Below are 16,007 nucleotides of genomic sequence, written 5' to 3'. Positions count from 1 at the left end.
ATGGATGTCGATTAGTCATGCCTGCTCTACTTCACATGGGTGATTAATAAAGACTAAACTACAGATGTAAGTGATTCCTAGAAATGCACAAAGTATATATATATATGTATATATATATATATACTTTCCAAAGACATAACACATAGCTTACACAAAACACGGCAGCAGCAATAAGTATGAATTCAATGTCAGTAGAGCCAGGAAGGTTTTCTTTCGTGACGTCTTGACCCCCCTGTCTCCAGAGATCGGGGCAGCTAGTGCAGTGAATGAAACATTTTCATGATGGAATTTCTAACAGCTGTGGTTGTGAGAGGCAGTGGCGTGTGAAATATCGTCCTCGAGTCCAAGCACCTACTCAGCCCAAACATTTCGATCCGTAGTCTTCAGCTGCAGCTTTGTACGTTTGCCGTACTGAATACCGTGTTTCCTTTTCTTTCTGTTCCTGCCACAGCATGAAAAAAAAAATCTAATACAATATTCTGACATAGAAAAATAATACATTTCAGCAAAACAGAAAGACATTTTCTTTGGTCACAACAAATTGAAAAGATGAACACGTAACATTAAAGAAAGGAAAATCTTAAATAAGTAACACCAGGCCAGAAAAAAAAAACACATCTGATTTGTAGGCTGATGGACATCAAACTTAAACTTGAAGACTGCGGTAGGTTTGAGGTGCCAACGTGCACTCTGGGATCGCATGTGGCTGATGCATAGGAGTGGGAAAACCTTAGGTACACGACTTGCCGCGGAGTAAGGGGAGCTGGAAGTGTTTAAAAACTTCCTCTTTTCTGTTTCTTCTTTCTAGTCCTCCTCTTCCTCATCCTCCTCTTCACTTTCATAGCCCTCCAGCTCATCTTCACAGTAGCGGTGGATAACCCGATGGAGATGCGGCTGGAGGTCGAGGGGCTGCGACCCTTCTTTGGTGTCATCCACTTGCTCGAGATGGACCCACTTTTGCAACCCGGATCCCTTCACCACTGTTTGCCTGTGGGCGCGGCCTTTATGCATGTGGGCCCTAAAGATAAGGATTGGTGGGAATGGAGAGGAGAAGAAATAAGGAGACGGAGGTTAGCTTCTTTAAAAAAAAGTTAAGACGCACTTCCATTGACCTAGCTGTAGTGGTATTAGCAGACATCTGTATAGGATGTGAAAAGTTTGTTAGTGGTTAACAAAGAGAACACAACCTCATAGGATGTTGTGCTTTTTTTTCTCCAAAATCCAGACAGGACAAGACAGTGTATTAAATTGTCAACAGGCGCACAGCAAATTCATCTCTGTAGCTGCAGAAACGCTGAACGTAATGTTAGTCAACATTTCCTCGAATTTACAGTCAAATGACAGACACACACCCAAGTATATGTGCGGAGCTGGCAGACACACATTCAGAAATTACAATATGAATAAACACACTGACACAGACACACAAACCTCCTGATCACAGTCCCGTCTTCTCTGACAGTCTCTTTCTCTACCACCCGAGGAAGCTCTACTTTACTAAAACCACCTATGTAACCCAGGGCCTTGGGGCGTGGAAGGGAGAAGAAGAAAGAGGAAAGCATCTGTAGCAGAGCAAAAAAGCTGAAGTTCCTTCCTGTTAGAAGCAAATTATTGTGAGCATGGAACAGCAGATACGAGACATTCCTCCAACTCCCTTCAGTTGGATAACTGTCGCATCACTGAGAGCCAAAACCGTAGTGGCACGTGAATTCATAGAATATACAGCTTGTTGCACACCTGAGATGGGGTATGTGAACAAGTTATGCTAACACTGTTTGGCAAAATGTCTGAAAGACTTCAAGGTGCATTTGAATTTTATGTTAGTGTAGTGAATTCGGGGTGCAGCGGGGAACCGCCACAGCCGGGACGCGAACTTGGATCTCCTGCACCAGGGGCAACTACGTTAACCAGTCGACTAAAGCAGTGTTTCTCAACCCAGTCCTCAAGGACCCCCTGTCCTGCAGATTTTCTTTGCAACCCTGAATAGGTACCTGTTTGTAGTTATTCAACCAATCAGCAATGAATGTCAGAGTTTGCACACCTTGCATAATTAAGTGCTATGAGGTCATTGGTTGAGTAAGTACAAGCAGGGCTACCTATGCAGGGTTACATTGAAAATCTGCAGGATAGGGGGGGTCCTTGAGGACAGGTTTGAGAAACACTGGACTAAAGGGTCTGACCTGTTAGCCAAGGGCTAGCTACTCATCCATGGTCGCTACATTAGCATTTATTTATTTGCTTTAGTGAATTAAATGTCCTATCTGCTACATTAAAAGAGAGTGGATCATGATCAAAACACTTGACAGACCTGCTCGAAGTCATCTTGGGCTGAAGGAAGGTTAGAAGCCAATGAGAGGTCACCGTGGTGTGTCATTGTCCTTTCACCCTCCACCACCGTTGTCCTTTCCGCTCGACTGACGTCACAGCCCTCATCAGCGTCTCCCGATGCTGAGAAACCCTCACGTCCAGTAAATGTTACCTAGGACAAAGAAAGTGTTGATGTGTTTTTGTTTGCATTACCTCCTAATTTTTTTTTTTTTGCCGTGGGTATTTCTGTATCGGACTAAATTCTCGTCTACATTTCGTTGCAGATCCAGGCTGCATGCGTATAGTACCTCTGTATGCTCTCCCTCGCTCTTCAGCACAGTCCGCTTTACCACCTTGGAGTAGCCGTCTCCCTCTGCCATACTGATGGAGTCCTGGGGAGCTCCCTCCGATGACACCTCTTCACGCGTCACACCGTCCGCAGACACGCACTTACGGATGACCTTTCGCGTCACCTGAGACAGATCAGTGGGTCAGAGAGAATTCAGGGGAGAAGTATTGATTTTGAGGAAGCTAGTATTGATTTGAGGAAGCTAATCGGCTGTCCACAAATTTTAATGCAGTCATTTAAGACATGTTATATTATATCACAGAAAGTTGAATCAGCTCATCTGGACACAGCGTTTATTGACAGATCCGTTTCATCACTCATCTAGGTCAGTGGTTCTCAACCTTTTTGGGGTCCTGGACCCCCTGCGTATTTTTGATCTACCCTGAGGACCCCTCCACCTGATCTTGGGGGAGGGGGGGTTGCAATTTGATAGAAACAGTAGAAACTGCATTTTAAATTGCATTATAGGATTTATTCATTCTTTGGGGCAAAAATAAGAGCTTTCAGTTGTAACTTAGATATAGTTAACAAAACAGAATTCTTATGCAGTAACTTTCAGATATATGTAACAAAACAGAATATGTATTCAGTAACTTTCAGATATACTATGTAACAAAACAGAATATGTATTCAGTAACTTTCAGATATATGTAACAAAACAGAATTTTTGTGCAGTAACTTTTAACAATGCAAACGGGAGCGAGATCTCTTATTAAAATACAACAAATTACACTTGTGAAACAGATGTAATTAGAGAAAAAAGTCCTGTTACCCTTTATAGTTTAGGTAGATAAAGGTCTCAGTCACATTTGAGTAAAATAATCCTATTTCTATAAATGTCATAGGATCTTTTTTTTAAAGATATTTTATTTTCACGGTCCCCTTGCAATTACACCACGGACCACTAGGGGTCCGCGGACCCCCGGTTGAGAAACACTGATCTAGGTGACCTCTTCGGTCTCCCTTATAAACCATACAGTGGCAAGAAGCCAGGAAGACGCCCAACAGCGCACCGGCCGATCGAAGGGAGGAGAAGGGCAACAGCTGTCTACGTGTAAACCAGTGGGGATTCCGTTTGTGGCGGGAGTGTCGGAAAAGTTGTATTTTCCAAACATCGCGTCTCAGTTGCTTGCAAACCCCAAAACACGCTGTGCCCAGGCACGGATCTATGCAGGGGCTTACCTGGGCTTGAGCCCAGAGGCCAATCAGGAGAGAGGGCTTATGATAGAAGGGGAAAACGTATATACTTTAATTTTTTTAGAGGCCCCAAGTCCGAAATCTCCCCCGAATCCGAGCCCCCCCTCACCCCCTCCAAATGGTGCTTGTAGTCTATCGTCGAAATGGCAATGTGTGTCTTTCATGTTCACGTTACCTTAGCTGACCCTGGGTTGTACGTGTATCTAAATGCTACCTTAGCTGGCCTCGTTTATAACCAATCAGGGGCCATGTGCTGTTCAAACGTGGTATGCCATGCGCAGGTGCACGTTGGTTTTGGGATTGTGGGAAAACGACAGCTGGTTTACTAATTCAAATCGATGCAGTCAAAATGTCAGAAGAAAGAAAGACGCAGAAACTCAAGGAGCTTCGTGAGCAAGAACTGCTTAAAACGATTCCGGAACTGACTGGATATTTCCGTAAGGCTCCTGCTGATCAGTTGTCTGTGGGGGGGGGAAATTGGGCGCCGCTGCCAAAGAGCTCGACCCAGCTACAAGTGGCAGCGCTGCTAATCATCCAGCAGCAGTAGCAGCACTTCCAGGCCCAGCAGCAGTAGCAGCACTTCCAGGCCCAGCAGTAGCAGCAGCACTTCCAGGCCCAGTAGCAGCACTTCCAGGCCCAGCAGCAGTAGCAGCACTTCCAGGCCCAGCAGCAGTAGCAGCACTTCCAGGCCCAGCAGTAGCAGCACTTCCAGGCCCAGCAGTAGCAGCAGCACTTCCAGGCCCAGCAGTAGCAGCAGCACTTCCAGGCCCAGCAGTAGCAGCAGCACTTCCAGGCCCAGCAGTAGCAGCAGCACTTCCAGGCCCAGCAGTAGCAGCACTTCCAGGCCCAGCAGCAGCAGCACTCACTAGCCCTGCTCCCAACAGCACACCATCAGCCGAAGATCCGGTCAAACAGCCCAGCGACGAGAACGCGGACTTCAATATCACCGCAGCCGACCCCAGAGAATCGACCGCAGAGTCCTTGGGTACTAATGCTAGTGATGTAGCAGCAGCAGCTAGCCACCCCCCCCCCCATCAAGCTGCCAGGTCAAACGTGGATGAGGATCCATACAGTGCAGATGCAGCACGCTGGGGTAACGTTAATGAAGATGTGCGGACTTATCGGGTGAGTAAAGGGCCAGAATCATGCCGGAATAAAAACGTGGATTTCTCAGCTTCTGAGAGACAATATAAACATCAAAAGCGGCGTTTTTCAAAAAACTTTATTCAATCGAAAGCCTGTTAATGGAGAATATGTGGGGCGTGAGTGGCTCCTTTACTCCCCATCTAAAGGAGTGGTGTTTTGCTTCGTCTGTCGCTTGTTCGGGGACGTAACGTCACATTCAAAGCCACGTGTTAATAATGGCTGTAATGATTGGAAACATGCCCATGATGGCGTAGTTGAGCATGAAGGCTCTGACTCCCACAGGACGGCAGACAAAGGACCGATCGATTCAGACCTGCAAAAAAACAATTGGAGAGTGAATGTGATTGCTGGAAAGATGTGCTCACACGGGTGGTGGCAGTTATTAAGTTTTCATCCGAGCGTGGGCTGCCTTTTAGGGGTGACAGCGAGTTATTCGGTCTTCCAAGTAATGGCAATTATTTAGGCATGTTAGAAGTGATAAGCCAATTTGAGCCTTTTCTGAAAGCACACGTCAATAAATAGGGGAACGCTGGCCGCGCATGCCCAAGCTACAAAGGCGCTCCGCCTGAATCATGTTAATATCGAGCAGTCTATTAAAAAAAAAATCGGAATCATCAGAACCTGACTGTCACACGTCAATGTGAGGCAGACAAAAACTTTCCGTGGGGGTCTTCACTATCACTGACAAACTTGTCGCGGAGCTAGATCGAAGGTATAAGTCGTACAAGGAGGTTAACCACAACTTTGGATTTTCAAACAATCTACATCAGTGTTTCTCAACCGGGGGTCCGCGGACCCCTAGTGGTCCGTGGTGTAATTGCAAGGGGTCCGTGAAAATAAAATATCTTTTAAAAAAAAAAAGATCCTATGACATTTATAGAAATAGGATTATTTTACTCAAATGTGACTGAGACCTTTATCTACCTAAACTGTAAAGGGTAACAGGACTTTTTTCTCTAATTACATCTGTTTCACAAGTGTAATTTATTGTATTTTAATAAGAGATCTCGCTCCCGTTTGCATTGTTAAAAGTTACTGAATACATATTCTGTTTCGTTACATATATCTGAAAGTTACTGCATAAGAATTCTGTTTTGTTAACTATATCTAAGTTACAACTGAAAGCTCTTATTTTTGCCCCAAAGAGTGAATAAATGCTATAATGCAATTTAAAATGCAGTTTCTACTGTTTCTATCAAATTGCAACCCCCCTCCCCCAAGATCAGGTGGAGGGGTCCTCAGGGTAGATCAAAAATACGCAGGGGGTCCAGGACCCCAAAAAGGTTGAGAACCACTGATCTACACAACCTCTCCCCACAGGACCTCCGTTCTTCTGCACTTAGTCTGCAAAAGAAATAACGCACGGATTTGCAAAACGATTTTGCGGATGAGTTGGCCCAGTTCAGGGAATTCATCAGAAAGGAGGAGAAGAAATCTGCGAAGGCATTGCTGCTGCTGAGGCAAAGGAATCTGCAGGCTGAGTTTCCAAGTGTAGACGTTGCACTGCGGCTATTCTGGAGTCTACCGGTAACAAAGGCGGGAGGCGAGAGATCTTCTCCAAAGTTGGCTGTGGTGAAAACCAGACTGCGATCTAAAATGCATCAGGAGAGACTGAACTATTTGACTTGAATGTCACTTGAGAGTGACCTGCTCCGGGCCCTGGGTTTCACAGACGTAATCGCGGATTTTGCAGCCCGACAAACCAGGAGGAAATGCTTTTCAGGTAGGCTTTCATGTGCTGTATTAGTTTAATAGCAATAGCTAGCTACTACTTAGACAATGTTGTTCGATTGCAGGTTGACACTGACCATGTTGCTAACTGCTGGATTGTGAATTTGACTGGTAGAGTGGCCCTGACAAGTTGAGGGAGTGACTTAATCTACTCATATATTTTCGTAATGTGTGTGTGTGTGGTGTTAGTGTGTGTTAGTGTAGATAGCGGGACCGAAAACTAAAGCATTTATGATCCTAATTCTTTTTGGAGGTGGTAGGTATTGTCTCGGAGAGTATGGGAAAAATCCCAGAAAATTAAAATTATGCATAATTATGCATAAATATGCAAAATATGAATTTTTCTTAAAAAATGGCTAAAAACCACTTTTCTCGGCATTTCAGATGATTCTGAGCATTTTTGATTTTTTTCACCTAAAATTTTTTTCTGGGGACCCCCCCCCCTTAACCTGGAAAATGTGACCCTTTCCCCCTTTAATGTTATTGTGTATACAATGTCATGTATGTGAAATATGCTTGGTTTCAACAACTATTGGCCTCAAAGGGGCAGTTAGGGCACAGTTAGTGACAGGTAGCAAGCAATCAACTCCCATATTTTCATGTGTGTGTGTGTGGTGTTAGTGTGTGTGTGTGTGTGTGTGTGTGTGTTAGTTAGTTAGTTAGTTAGTGTAGCTAGCGGGACCGAAAACTAAAGCATTTATGATCCTAATTCTTTTTGGAGGTGGTAGGTATTGTTCCAGAGAGTATGGGAAAAATCCCAGAAAATTAAAATTATGCATAATTATGCATAAATGTGCAAAATATGCATTTTTCTAAAAATGGCTAAAACCCACTTTTCTCGGTATTTCAGATGATTCTGAGCATTTGGGGGGAGGGAGTTGGAGTGGGGGGGTAAACCACTTTTCTCGGCATTTCAGATGAGCATTTGGGGGGAGGGAGTTGGAGGGGGGGGTTAGGGGCAGGGGGAAGGCGGTTAGCTGGCAGGATGAAGAGGAGGGAGATTTAGACGGGGGGATAACCAAACCGCTACATTGTAGCGGGGTTCTTCTAGTGTGTGTTATAATTCTGATTTCACGTTGCAGTGATGCATTCTGACAGTAAAACGCGACACTGCTGTTTGTAGCGCAGATGGTATTTCAGTAAAATGTAGAGGCGTTGTCTTTATGAATATGGTGTAGGTGAATTGAGATGCAATAAACAATTAAGTCAGTTTGTTTTCATGCAGAAATGTATGTGTTTTGGATAGGGTATAGGGGCTTGGGGGCCTCAAAAAGGTGGGCAGCCCAGGGGCCTATGGTTGGTTAATCCGTGCCTGTGCCAGAAATTGGTCCACCGCAAGGATCGGGTCCCCTGGCACAAACAGGGCAATGTAGTGTACGCTGTTAAGTGCCAGGAGGATTGTCGTGACTTGTACATTGGAGAAACCAAAAAGATGCTGGCCAAGAGGATGGCACAACACAGAACAGCTAACACGTCAGGCCAGGACTCCACAGTCTACACCCATCTACAGGCCAGTGGCCACTCTTTCAAGGATGAGGATGTGCACACCCTTGATAGGGAGGAATGCTGGTTTGAACAGGGAGTCAAAGAGGCCATCTATGTGAAGAGGGAACGACCATCCCTGAACTGGGGTGGCGGCTAAGAGTACATCTGTCACCATCATATGCCCCTTTTCCACCACATGGTCGGTACCAGCTCAACTCGATTCGACTCTCCCTTTTTTCGTTTTCCATTACTGGAAAGTACCGGCATTTTGGTAACCGTTACTACTTTTCTGGTACAACCTTTGTCGAGGTTCCAAAAACACTGGAGTGGGTACCAAAATCAATGCAGACCTCTGGTCTGAGAAATGCGTCACTGCGTCATTTTGCAGCCCTGCATCATCAATGCGTGCATGGGATATCACCCGGCATTATTAAATACTGACGCCTTCGAAGCGGAGTTGAAATTGGAAAAAAAATACGGAGAGCCAAAAATCCACGCCGTGGTCTGTCGAGTAACGGAAAACGACAGTTGAGTTGAGCCGGTACCATGTAGTGGAAAAGGGTCATTACAATGCTTGGATTGCAAACATTCCCAAATCCTCTGTGAATAGTACCACATGGCCACTGATTGTTGTTTTTGGTCGTTATGCCACTGTATTGTTTATAAGGGTGGGGTACCTGCAGTCAGTTGAGACTGAAGAGGTCACTTAGATGAGTGATGAAACGTTTCTCTCAATAAACATTGTGTCCAGATAAATTAATTCAACTTTGTGATTTCCTTACCTGCATCACTGAGCATGCATAAAGACATTTTATATTACACAAAATTATATTAGATTAGATTAGTTCAAATTAAAATGATTCACACTGGGAAATTTGGTCATTGCAGCAGCTGATGGAAATGGAGGAAAAGTAAAAAAAAAAGCAATATATTTTGACAAACTGACATGCAACATAACACAATCACCATAATCACATGGTGTCATGTTAAGTAAAGAGATCGTGAAAATATATGAAATTACAGCATATGTGCATTTTGTGCATGTGCAGCAGCAGTTCCAGACATCATCCCAACACTAAACACTAGAATGTGCCCCCCCCCCAAATGTACTTCACCAATTACCCCACTCTTCCAAGCCGTCCGTGGTCGCTGCTCCACCCCCTCTGCCGAGCTGGGGAGGGCTGCAGACTACCATGTGCCTCTTCTGATACATGTGGAGTCTCCAGCTGTTTCTTTTCACCTGACAGTGAGGCGTTTCGCCAGGGGGACGTAGCGCATGGGAAGCTCACGCTATTCCCTCCAGTTCCCCCTCCCCCCCGAACACTTGCCCCAACCAACCAACCAGAAGAGGTGCTAGTGCAGCGACCAGGACACATATCCACATCTGGCTCCCCACCCGCAGACATGGCCAATTGTGTCTGTAGGGATGCCGGACCAAGCCGGAGGTAACACGGGGATTCGACCCGGCGATCCCTGTGTTTCTTGGCAATGGAATAGACCACTACGCTACCTGGATGCCCAGAATTTGCTATTTTAAGAAAATGGTAGGTTTGTTTTATAGATGTATGACATGAAATTTATATTGTGGGAGTTGATACGAAGAAGCTGTGGCTATTTGGTGCCATTTTACAAATATGTGATTGCTGCTTAATTGCACATCTTGTTTCATTGGCTTCTATAGCCTACCCTGTTAAAAGTTGTCTGCATTGTTGCGATGTCACAACTTTAAAATGAAGCGCTTGACTACCGACTGCTATAACCACCACATTAAATACTGTCACTGGGAATGGGAATAGATCTTTTATACACATGCATTACCCGTTTGACCACCATTTGACCATTTTCGTCCATGTACTTCTCCTCTGTTACTGATGGAAGGTGGAGTTCGGGAATTTCATCTGCCTATTGGAGACACGAGAAACAAAATCAGGGTTGGGAAAATGCTGGGCTCTTCTATTGATTTTGAGGTTAGAGATGAAAACAAAATGCAATTTTTTTAGGTACAGTAGCCATTGTGAGAGATAAGGGACATTTGCACACAGGGAACTCTTGCAAACAATAAGGAGGAAAAGTGCCAGTGCAAAAGCACACGCAAAGACACAAACACCATTGTGAGTTTGAACTATCTACGCACGGCAAACAGGAGTAGCAAATTTCTTATAAACCCAACATAATTTGTAGAGTGGGCACATACGGTATTTTAGCTGTTTTGACAATAGTGAAAACCATTTTGTTAGACAGGAAACATTGTCAGCACAACTGAACCTTTTGGTTAGTATTAAGTTCAGCTATGGAAATCATACCCTCAATGCTAACACACCTCATCTCACGCTCAAACAGATACCTGAATGATAACTCTCCTTCGCACTACTCTGGTGGTCAAAAATTCCTCATCTGAGCTTTCGGACAACTTTCCGAGCTCAGCAGTGACCTCCTGACCAGACAAGACAGAGGCATTGTGGTTTGGGGAATGACAAATTCAATGCAAAGATGGAATTTGTGCAGCAAAGCAGGCAAGAGGGTGTTATGATGCATTTTACTTTTACTTAAGTATTAACACTGGATTTTTTTTTTAATTGGAAAGTACAACATAACAGTCTTTAAACTAGGAAACAGGAAACAGATTACAAGATTTGGTTGGAAACGTTCATAAAGCATACCATGCATGAGTTTGATAAGAGAGTTAATGCACTTATGGGTGACAATAAAATATTAGATTAATGAAACTTATGAATGAAAAAACAACTGATAATGTTAGAAAAAAGTTTAATCAGATTTCAGCATTAAGGGATGAAGGCATATAAAATAGAGAGGGAACAAAATGCATAGATGGAGTAAAATGGGCTCAATATTTTTGCTAGCATGTTTAACTACAAAGCACCATGCCTGTGGTTAGGACTGGTAAATTCTGAAATCCAAATAAGAAGCGTGTTTAAAAGAGGTTAAAATCCGATGCATGTCGCCAAAGAGTATACAACAGCCATTCCAGTTTGAAGCAGGTATTTGGGTTAGCACAGCTCTGGTAAAAAAATGCAGGTTAGGATGATTTGCCCAATCTCATCTTACCCTTGTCAAAGATTGATAATTATCATTGTATGCTTCCTCTCTACAGGCAGGGAGTTCTTGTGGAGCCTCGTAGAAGGTCAAATCTTCATTGTGTGTTTTAATGTAATTTGGCTTTTCTTCACTCTCTTTAAGAACGTCATCGAGAGGCTCATGGACATAAGGTGCATCCTCGAAATCCTCACTTCCAGAGGACAACAAAACTCCCCGCTCTTGTCTGTGAACAGTAGAATCAACTGGGTCTGCAGATTTCTGATGCTTCCTTTGTTGTCCCCCAGGATAGGTGGAATAATCCTTGGGACTACCACTGCTTGACCTCCTCTTTCTCTCAGGTACGTCATGGTCAGTCTCTGAGAAATCTGATTCAGCCTGTTTGCAGTCAAAGTAATTGTCTGGGTCAGAGTCCACAATGAATGTGCTACGTGAAACAATATGGGCAACATCCACAGATGTTGGAGGTTCGGGGCTGTACTCAGGTGGGACGCTATACTCCTCATCCAATGTTGATATCATCTCTGGTCTGGGTTCAGCTAGACTGTACTGAGAGGAGGGAGACTTGTGGGTTGAATTAAGGCAATCCTCTGAGTTTTGTAAACTGGTTTTGAACCTCATCCCCTCAGCCAAAATGTCAACATTCTCTGAACAGGGGGAAGGTGTCACTTCATCAAAGCTGAAGTGTCTAGCAGATGTGACTGTCTCAGCAGTTTGTGGAGTCAAGTCCGATAGAGACTGAGAGGAAAGATCATCAGCCTGAATGGCCTCTGGTACATTTGTCTCCAATAAATTTAGGCCATGATCTTGGGGAATTTGTGTTGGTGCCTCAGGCCTTGACCCACTCAGTGATGTAGTAGATTTACACAGTTCTTGACTTTGAATAAGAATGTTGATAGCAGAATATTCTTCATTAGCATAAGCCATGTACTCCTCAGATTTGTCAATTTTATGTTTCTTTGCACACATTTCAGGTAAAGACTCTGGAGACAGCTGCTCAGTTGCATTTTCATCACATATATTTGGCTGGAAAACTTCAGAGGGAAACCTGGAGTGTGATGATGGTTCAGTAACTTCATAGAGCTCTTTGGTAGATTCTGGAATCACAAAAGACTCAATAGGGGATACTGGGCGATTTGCGACTGTGCCAACATCTGATGTTACCGCACTATGAGTATGAATACAAGTGAATTGATCCAACTTAGGTAATTTGACTTGTTCATCGACCACTAGACATGTCTCTGATGAGGTTTTGATCAGATCAGGAGGAGCTCTGCATATTTGAGTTTCAGCTTGATTGGAGGTGGAGAGATATGCAGGCACTTGGTCATCTGTGCTTGTTTGAGCTGGATCATTGCCAAGTGGTAAAACAGACGTCACACTAACTCTGGAGGTGCCATTATCTGTAACATGGCATTGATAGTCAGGTGATATGTCTTCAATTTCAATATAAGGTTGAGTGACTTCAGCACTTTCATCACTAGATTCTGACAGAGGTGAGTCAAGTGTCTCTGGTCTGAAATTTAATTTCATCTCTTCCAGCTCTGAAAGTAGCTGATCAAGCTGGGGGGACCCAGGCCCTGGTGGGGTTGGAGTGTGGTCATCTGAGCTGGCCTGGGATGTATGATTAAGGAGGACTGGGGTCACTGGGCTTTCTTCATCTGAATGAGATAGTCTACTTGGGTTAATAATGCTTTGTAGCTTATCATCATTCTCCTGTGGCACTTCACTTTCATTGGTAAATGTCATTTCAGGTAGCAATTCTACTGTGTCAAAAATTGGACTCTGCAATTCTTGAGAAGATTGCTTTTCAGTAGAAAGTCCATCATGTGCCAATGATGAGACTTCAGTTGGTGAGAGTTGATTCTGTTCTGAAACACTTTGGTGTTCTGAAGATTCTGAAAGACTTCTCATGGATACCTGCACAAACTATAAAATGGAATGGGAAATATGAAAAACAAAAAGAATAAATAAAAATGACTTGTGACTTCATCCATTGAAAAGTGGATGAGACATACATAGCATGCAGCAGAGCACGTTATGGTTTTGTAAAGTGCAGTGATATCTATCTATTAAATGAAGAAATTCACTCATTTATCAGCTTCCACATCAAAAATTAGTTCAAATCATAACTATCTGTGATCTATCAGTTCACTTACAGAAAAAGAATGATCCTTATAAAATGAATCTGGACTTGCTAAATATATATGGATTCACAATATATAGTTGAGGTAAAATATTTTCTAATTATTTTGCTAAATGAATTGGATTGTTACTCCAGATTCAATTGAATTCACTGTAATATGAACATGACAGAGTAATTAATTTGTAAATGCATTATATTTTAAAAAATATCTGAAAATAAAAACAAAGCACTGACTCTAGTCATAATCAAAACATTGAAACCTGCTTAGGTAGGCTCTTACTACAGTTTGTTATACTAGAAATCTAACACAAAATCTACGGTTAGCTTTATACCCCCTTTTTGTTTTTTGGATTCCGAGCTGTCCCAATCTCTGTTCCACCCCTTGTGCTGATCCGGGGAGGGCTGCAGACTACCACATGCTTCCTCCAATACATGTGGAGTCGCCAGCCGCTTCTTTTCACCTGACGATGAGGAGTTTCATCAGGGGGACATAGCGCATGGGAGGATCACGCTATTCCCCCCAGTTCCCCCTCTCCCACCGAACAGGCGCCCTGACTGACCAGAGGAGGCGCTAGTGCAGCGACCAGGACACATACCCATATCCCGCTTCCCACCTGCAGACATGGCCAATTGTGTCTGTAGGGACGTCAGACCAAGCCGGAGGTAACACGGGGATTCGAACCAGTGATCCCCGTGTTGGTAGGTAACGGAATAGACCGCTATGCTACCCGGACACCCCAGCTTTATATCCTTTGTAGACGTTTGCACACCCCCTACATCTTTTGATTAGTTGTATTTCTTTGAAAGAACATTCCTGCTGCTCCAGTGCAAACATGCCACTTCAGAACAGTGAAGCCTGAGCATCAGATGCGTTAGTCAGAGCTTGAGCCAAGACTCCCAAAAGAAGTTCACACGTTATGTGTTGCAATCTTCACTCCCTTTAAAAACAGCTTTGCATTCTCAGCCGAGCATGTACTGTCTTACCGGCACCAAGGAACTTTTGTTCTTTTCCTCTTTCATGGTCTGTCTTTTCTTGTTGCAAATCAAATCTTTTTTCAACTCTGGATTTGATTGAGGTTCCCTCAATTTATATACAAGTTCATGTTTTCTCTTTTTTACAGATTCTTCATTTCCTCGAGGTTGAATATGGAAAGCCTCCTCCAGCCAGGCAACATGGTAGTTCAATTGTAGTTCAGATGGCATGTGACTCAACTGTGTGCAAAATTGGCTAATGATATCTAAGTTCTCAGCTGTCTGGAGAGGAGGCCTTACAAAAAATAATTATCATCTGAATTTGGTGAAGGAACTATGACACCCATTTCAAGTGTTCCACTTGATGACATAGGGATTTCAGTATGAGGTGTTGTGGCTATGGAGTTAGTAATTCTTAATTGTGATGGTGTTGAATCTGCGACTGTTTTGGCATCGGATTTTGCCAAATAGCAAGAGTTCCCTTCAGTATGTTGTACTGCTGTGCTTACTGGTGGTGAATCTTCATTTTGTTGCTGCAGATTGCAAGCCACCTCAGACAATTTTTTCACTGTATGTTCAGAGAAACCTTTTTTATCATGGATAGATTCTCCTTTATAACATGGGTCATAAATATGTGCCATTAATTTGTTGGGGGTAGGCTTGCATGCTGCTTTGTACTCTGTGGTTGTCTTGTCTGAGAGAAGTTGTTCAGCTGACAGTGATTCAAAGGTACCTGATCTGAGTTGGCCTAAATCTTCATCAGACTCTCCCGCTGGTGCAGTATTTTGAGGGGAAGATGGTTTGAACTCTGACAGCCAGTAGTCTAGGAAAGACTGTGTGTATGCATTCTCTGATGACAAGGATTCAGCTGATAAGCAAGTGAGTTCATCTGGTTTCTTTTGCCCAGTAGAAGACTCTGAAGGCACAAAGTGAAAATTACCTTGTGAAAAGTCTGTATATGTTGGAGGAGTCTGTGCTAGTTGAGGCCTAAACCTTAAAGACAGTTCTGCCTCAGTTGTTAGGTCATGAATATATCCTGAATTTGGGAAATGAAATGGAGGAAATGACCCCGGGGGTGATGGGTCCATTACTGTGGGTTGTAAAAAATTATCAAGTTTTACTTCAACTGATTCAGGGGACAAAGGCCTAGACTCTGTAAACTCTGGTCTCTCATTAAAAAACACATCACTGCATAACTCAGAATAATCCCATTCTGAAATTGTAGACTTGGGTGAAGATGACCTTTTGCCTGCAATATCAGGGTAATTACAATGCTGAGATATGAACTGAGGAATCGGTGAGTCAGGAGATAGGGCTCTATACTGATCAAATGATGCAATAGATGTTGGAGAAGGAGTTCTCTTATCGCTGTACATGTGGTCTTGCTCTAGAGGTAGAAGTGTTTCTTTTTTTGAATTGTGTAACTCTGGGGACAGAGGTCTATATTCCCACCCTGTTGAATAAAGAGGAAGACCAGTGGGTCCCATGTCAACTGTTTCAGTTGGTGGTATAAGGGTGTTAATATTAAGTTCTAGTGCTGTATGATCAGTGACTTTAGAGTATTGTATTGAAGATATTTTTACAGTGCTGTGATGTGATATATCTTGAGAATAACAAGGA

At 43.5% G+C, this 16,007-nt stretch overlaps 1 protein-coding gene across 1 annotated transcript in view; it reads right to left on the bottom strand.

The window, feature by feature from the left end:
* Positions 1 to 703: 703 nt before the first annotated feature.
* LOC130113037 (ankyrin-2-like) overlaps positions 704 to 16,007 on the bottom strand; it is a 121,425-nt gene continuing 106,121 nt past the window's right edge. Inside the window, exons 44-49 of the mRNA XM_056280553.1 lie at positions 12,742 to 12,883; positions 11,282 to 12,366; positions 10,034 to 10,117; positions 2,616 to 2,780; positions 2,309 to 2,479; positions 704 to 1,018 (exon numbers count right to left, since the gene is read on the bottom strand). Coding sequence (XP_056136528.1) covers positions 1,004 to 1,018; positions 2,309 to 2,479; positions 2,616 to 2,780; positions 10,034 to 10,117; positions 11,282 to 12,366; positions 12,742 to 12,883 — 1,662 coding nt within the window. The 3' untranslated portion in view covers positions 704 to 1,003. The remainder of the gene's footprint in view (positions 1,019 to 2,308; positions 2,480 to 2,615; positions 2,781 to 10,033; positions 10,118 to 11,281; positions 12,367 to 12,741; positions 12,884 to 16,007) is intronic.

Source organism: Lampris incognitus, chromosome 5 (assembly GCF_029633865.1).
Source record: "Lampris incognitus isolate fLamInc1 chromosome 5, fLamInc1.hap2, whole genome shotgun sequence".
NCBI lineage: Eukaryota > Metazoa > Chordata > Actinopteri > Lampriformes > Lampridae > Lampris > Lampris incognitus.
Note: the sequence above shows the minus strand (reverse complement) of the source record. Positions and strands in the feature narration are given on the sequence as shown.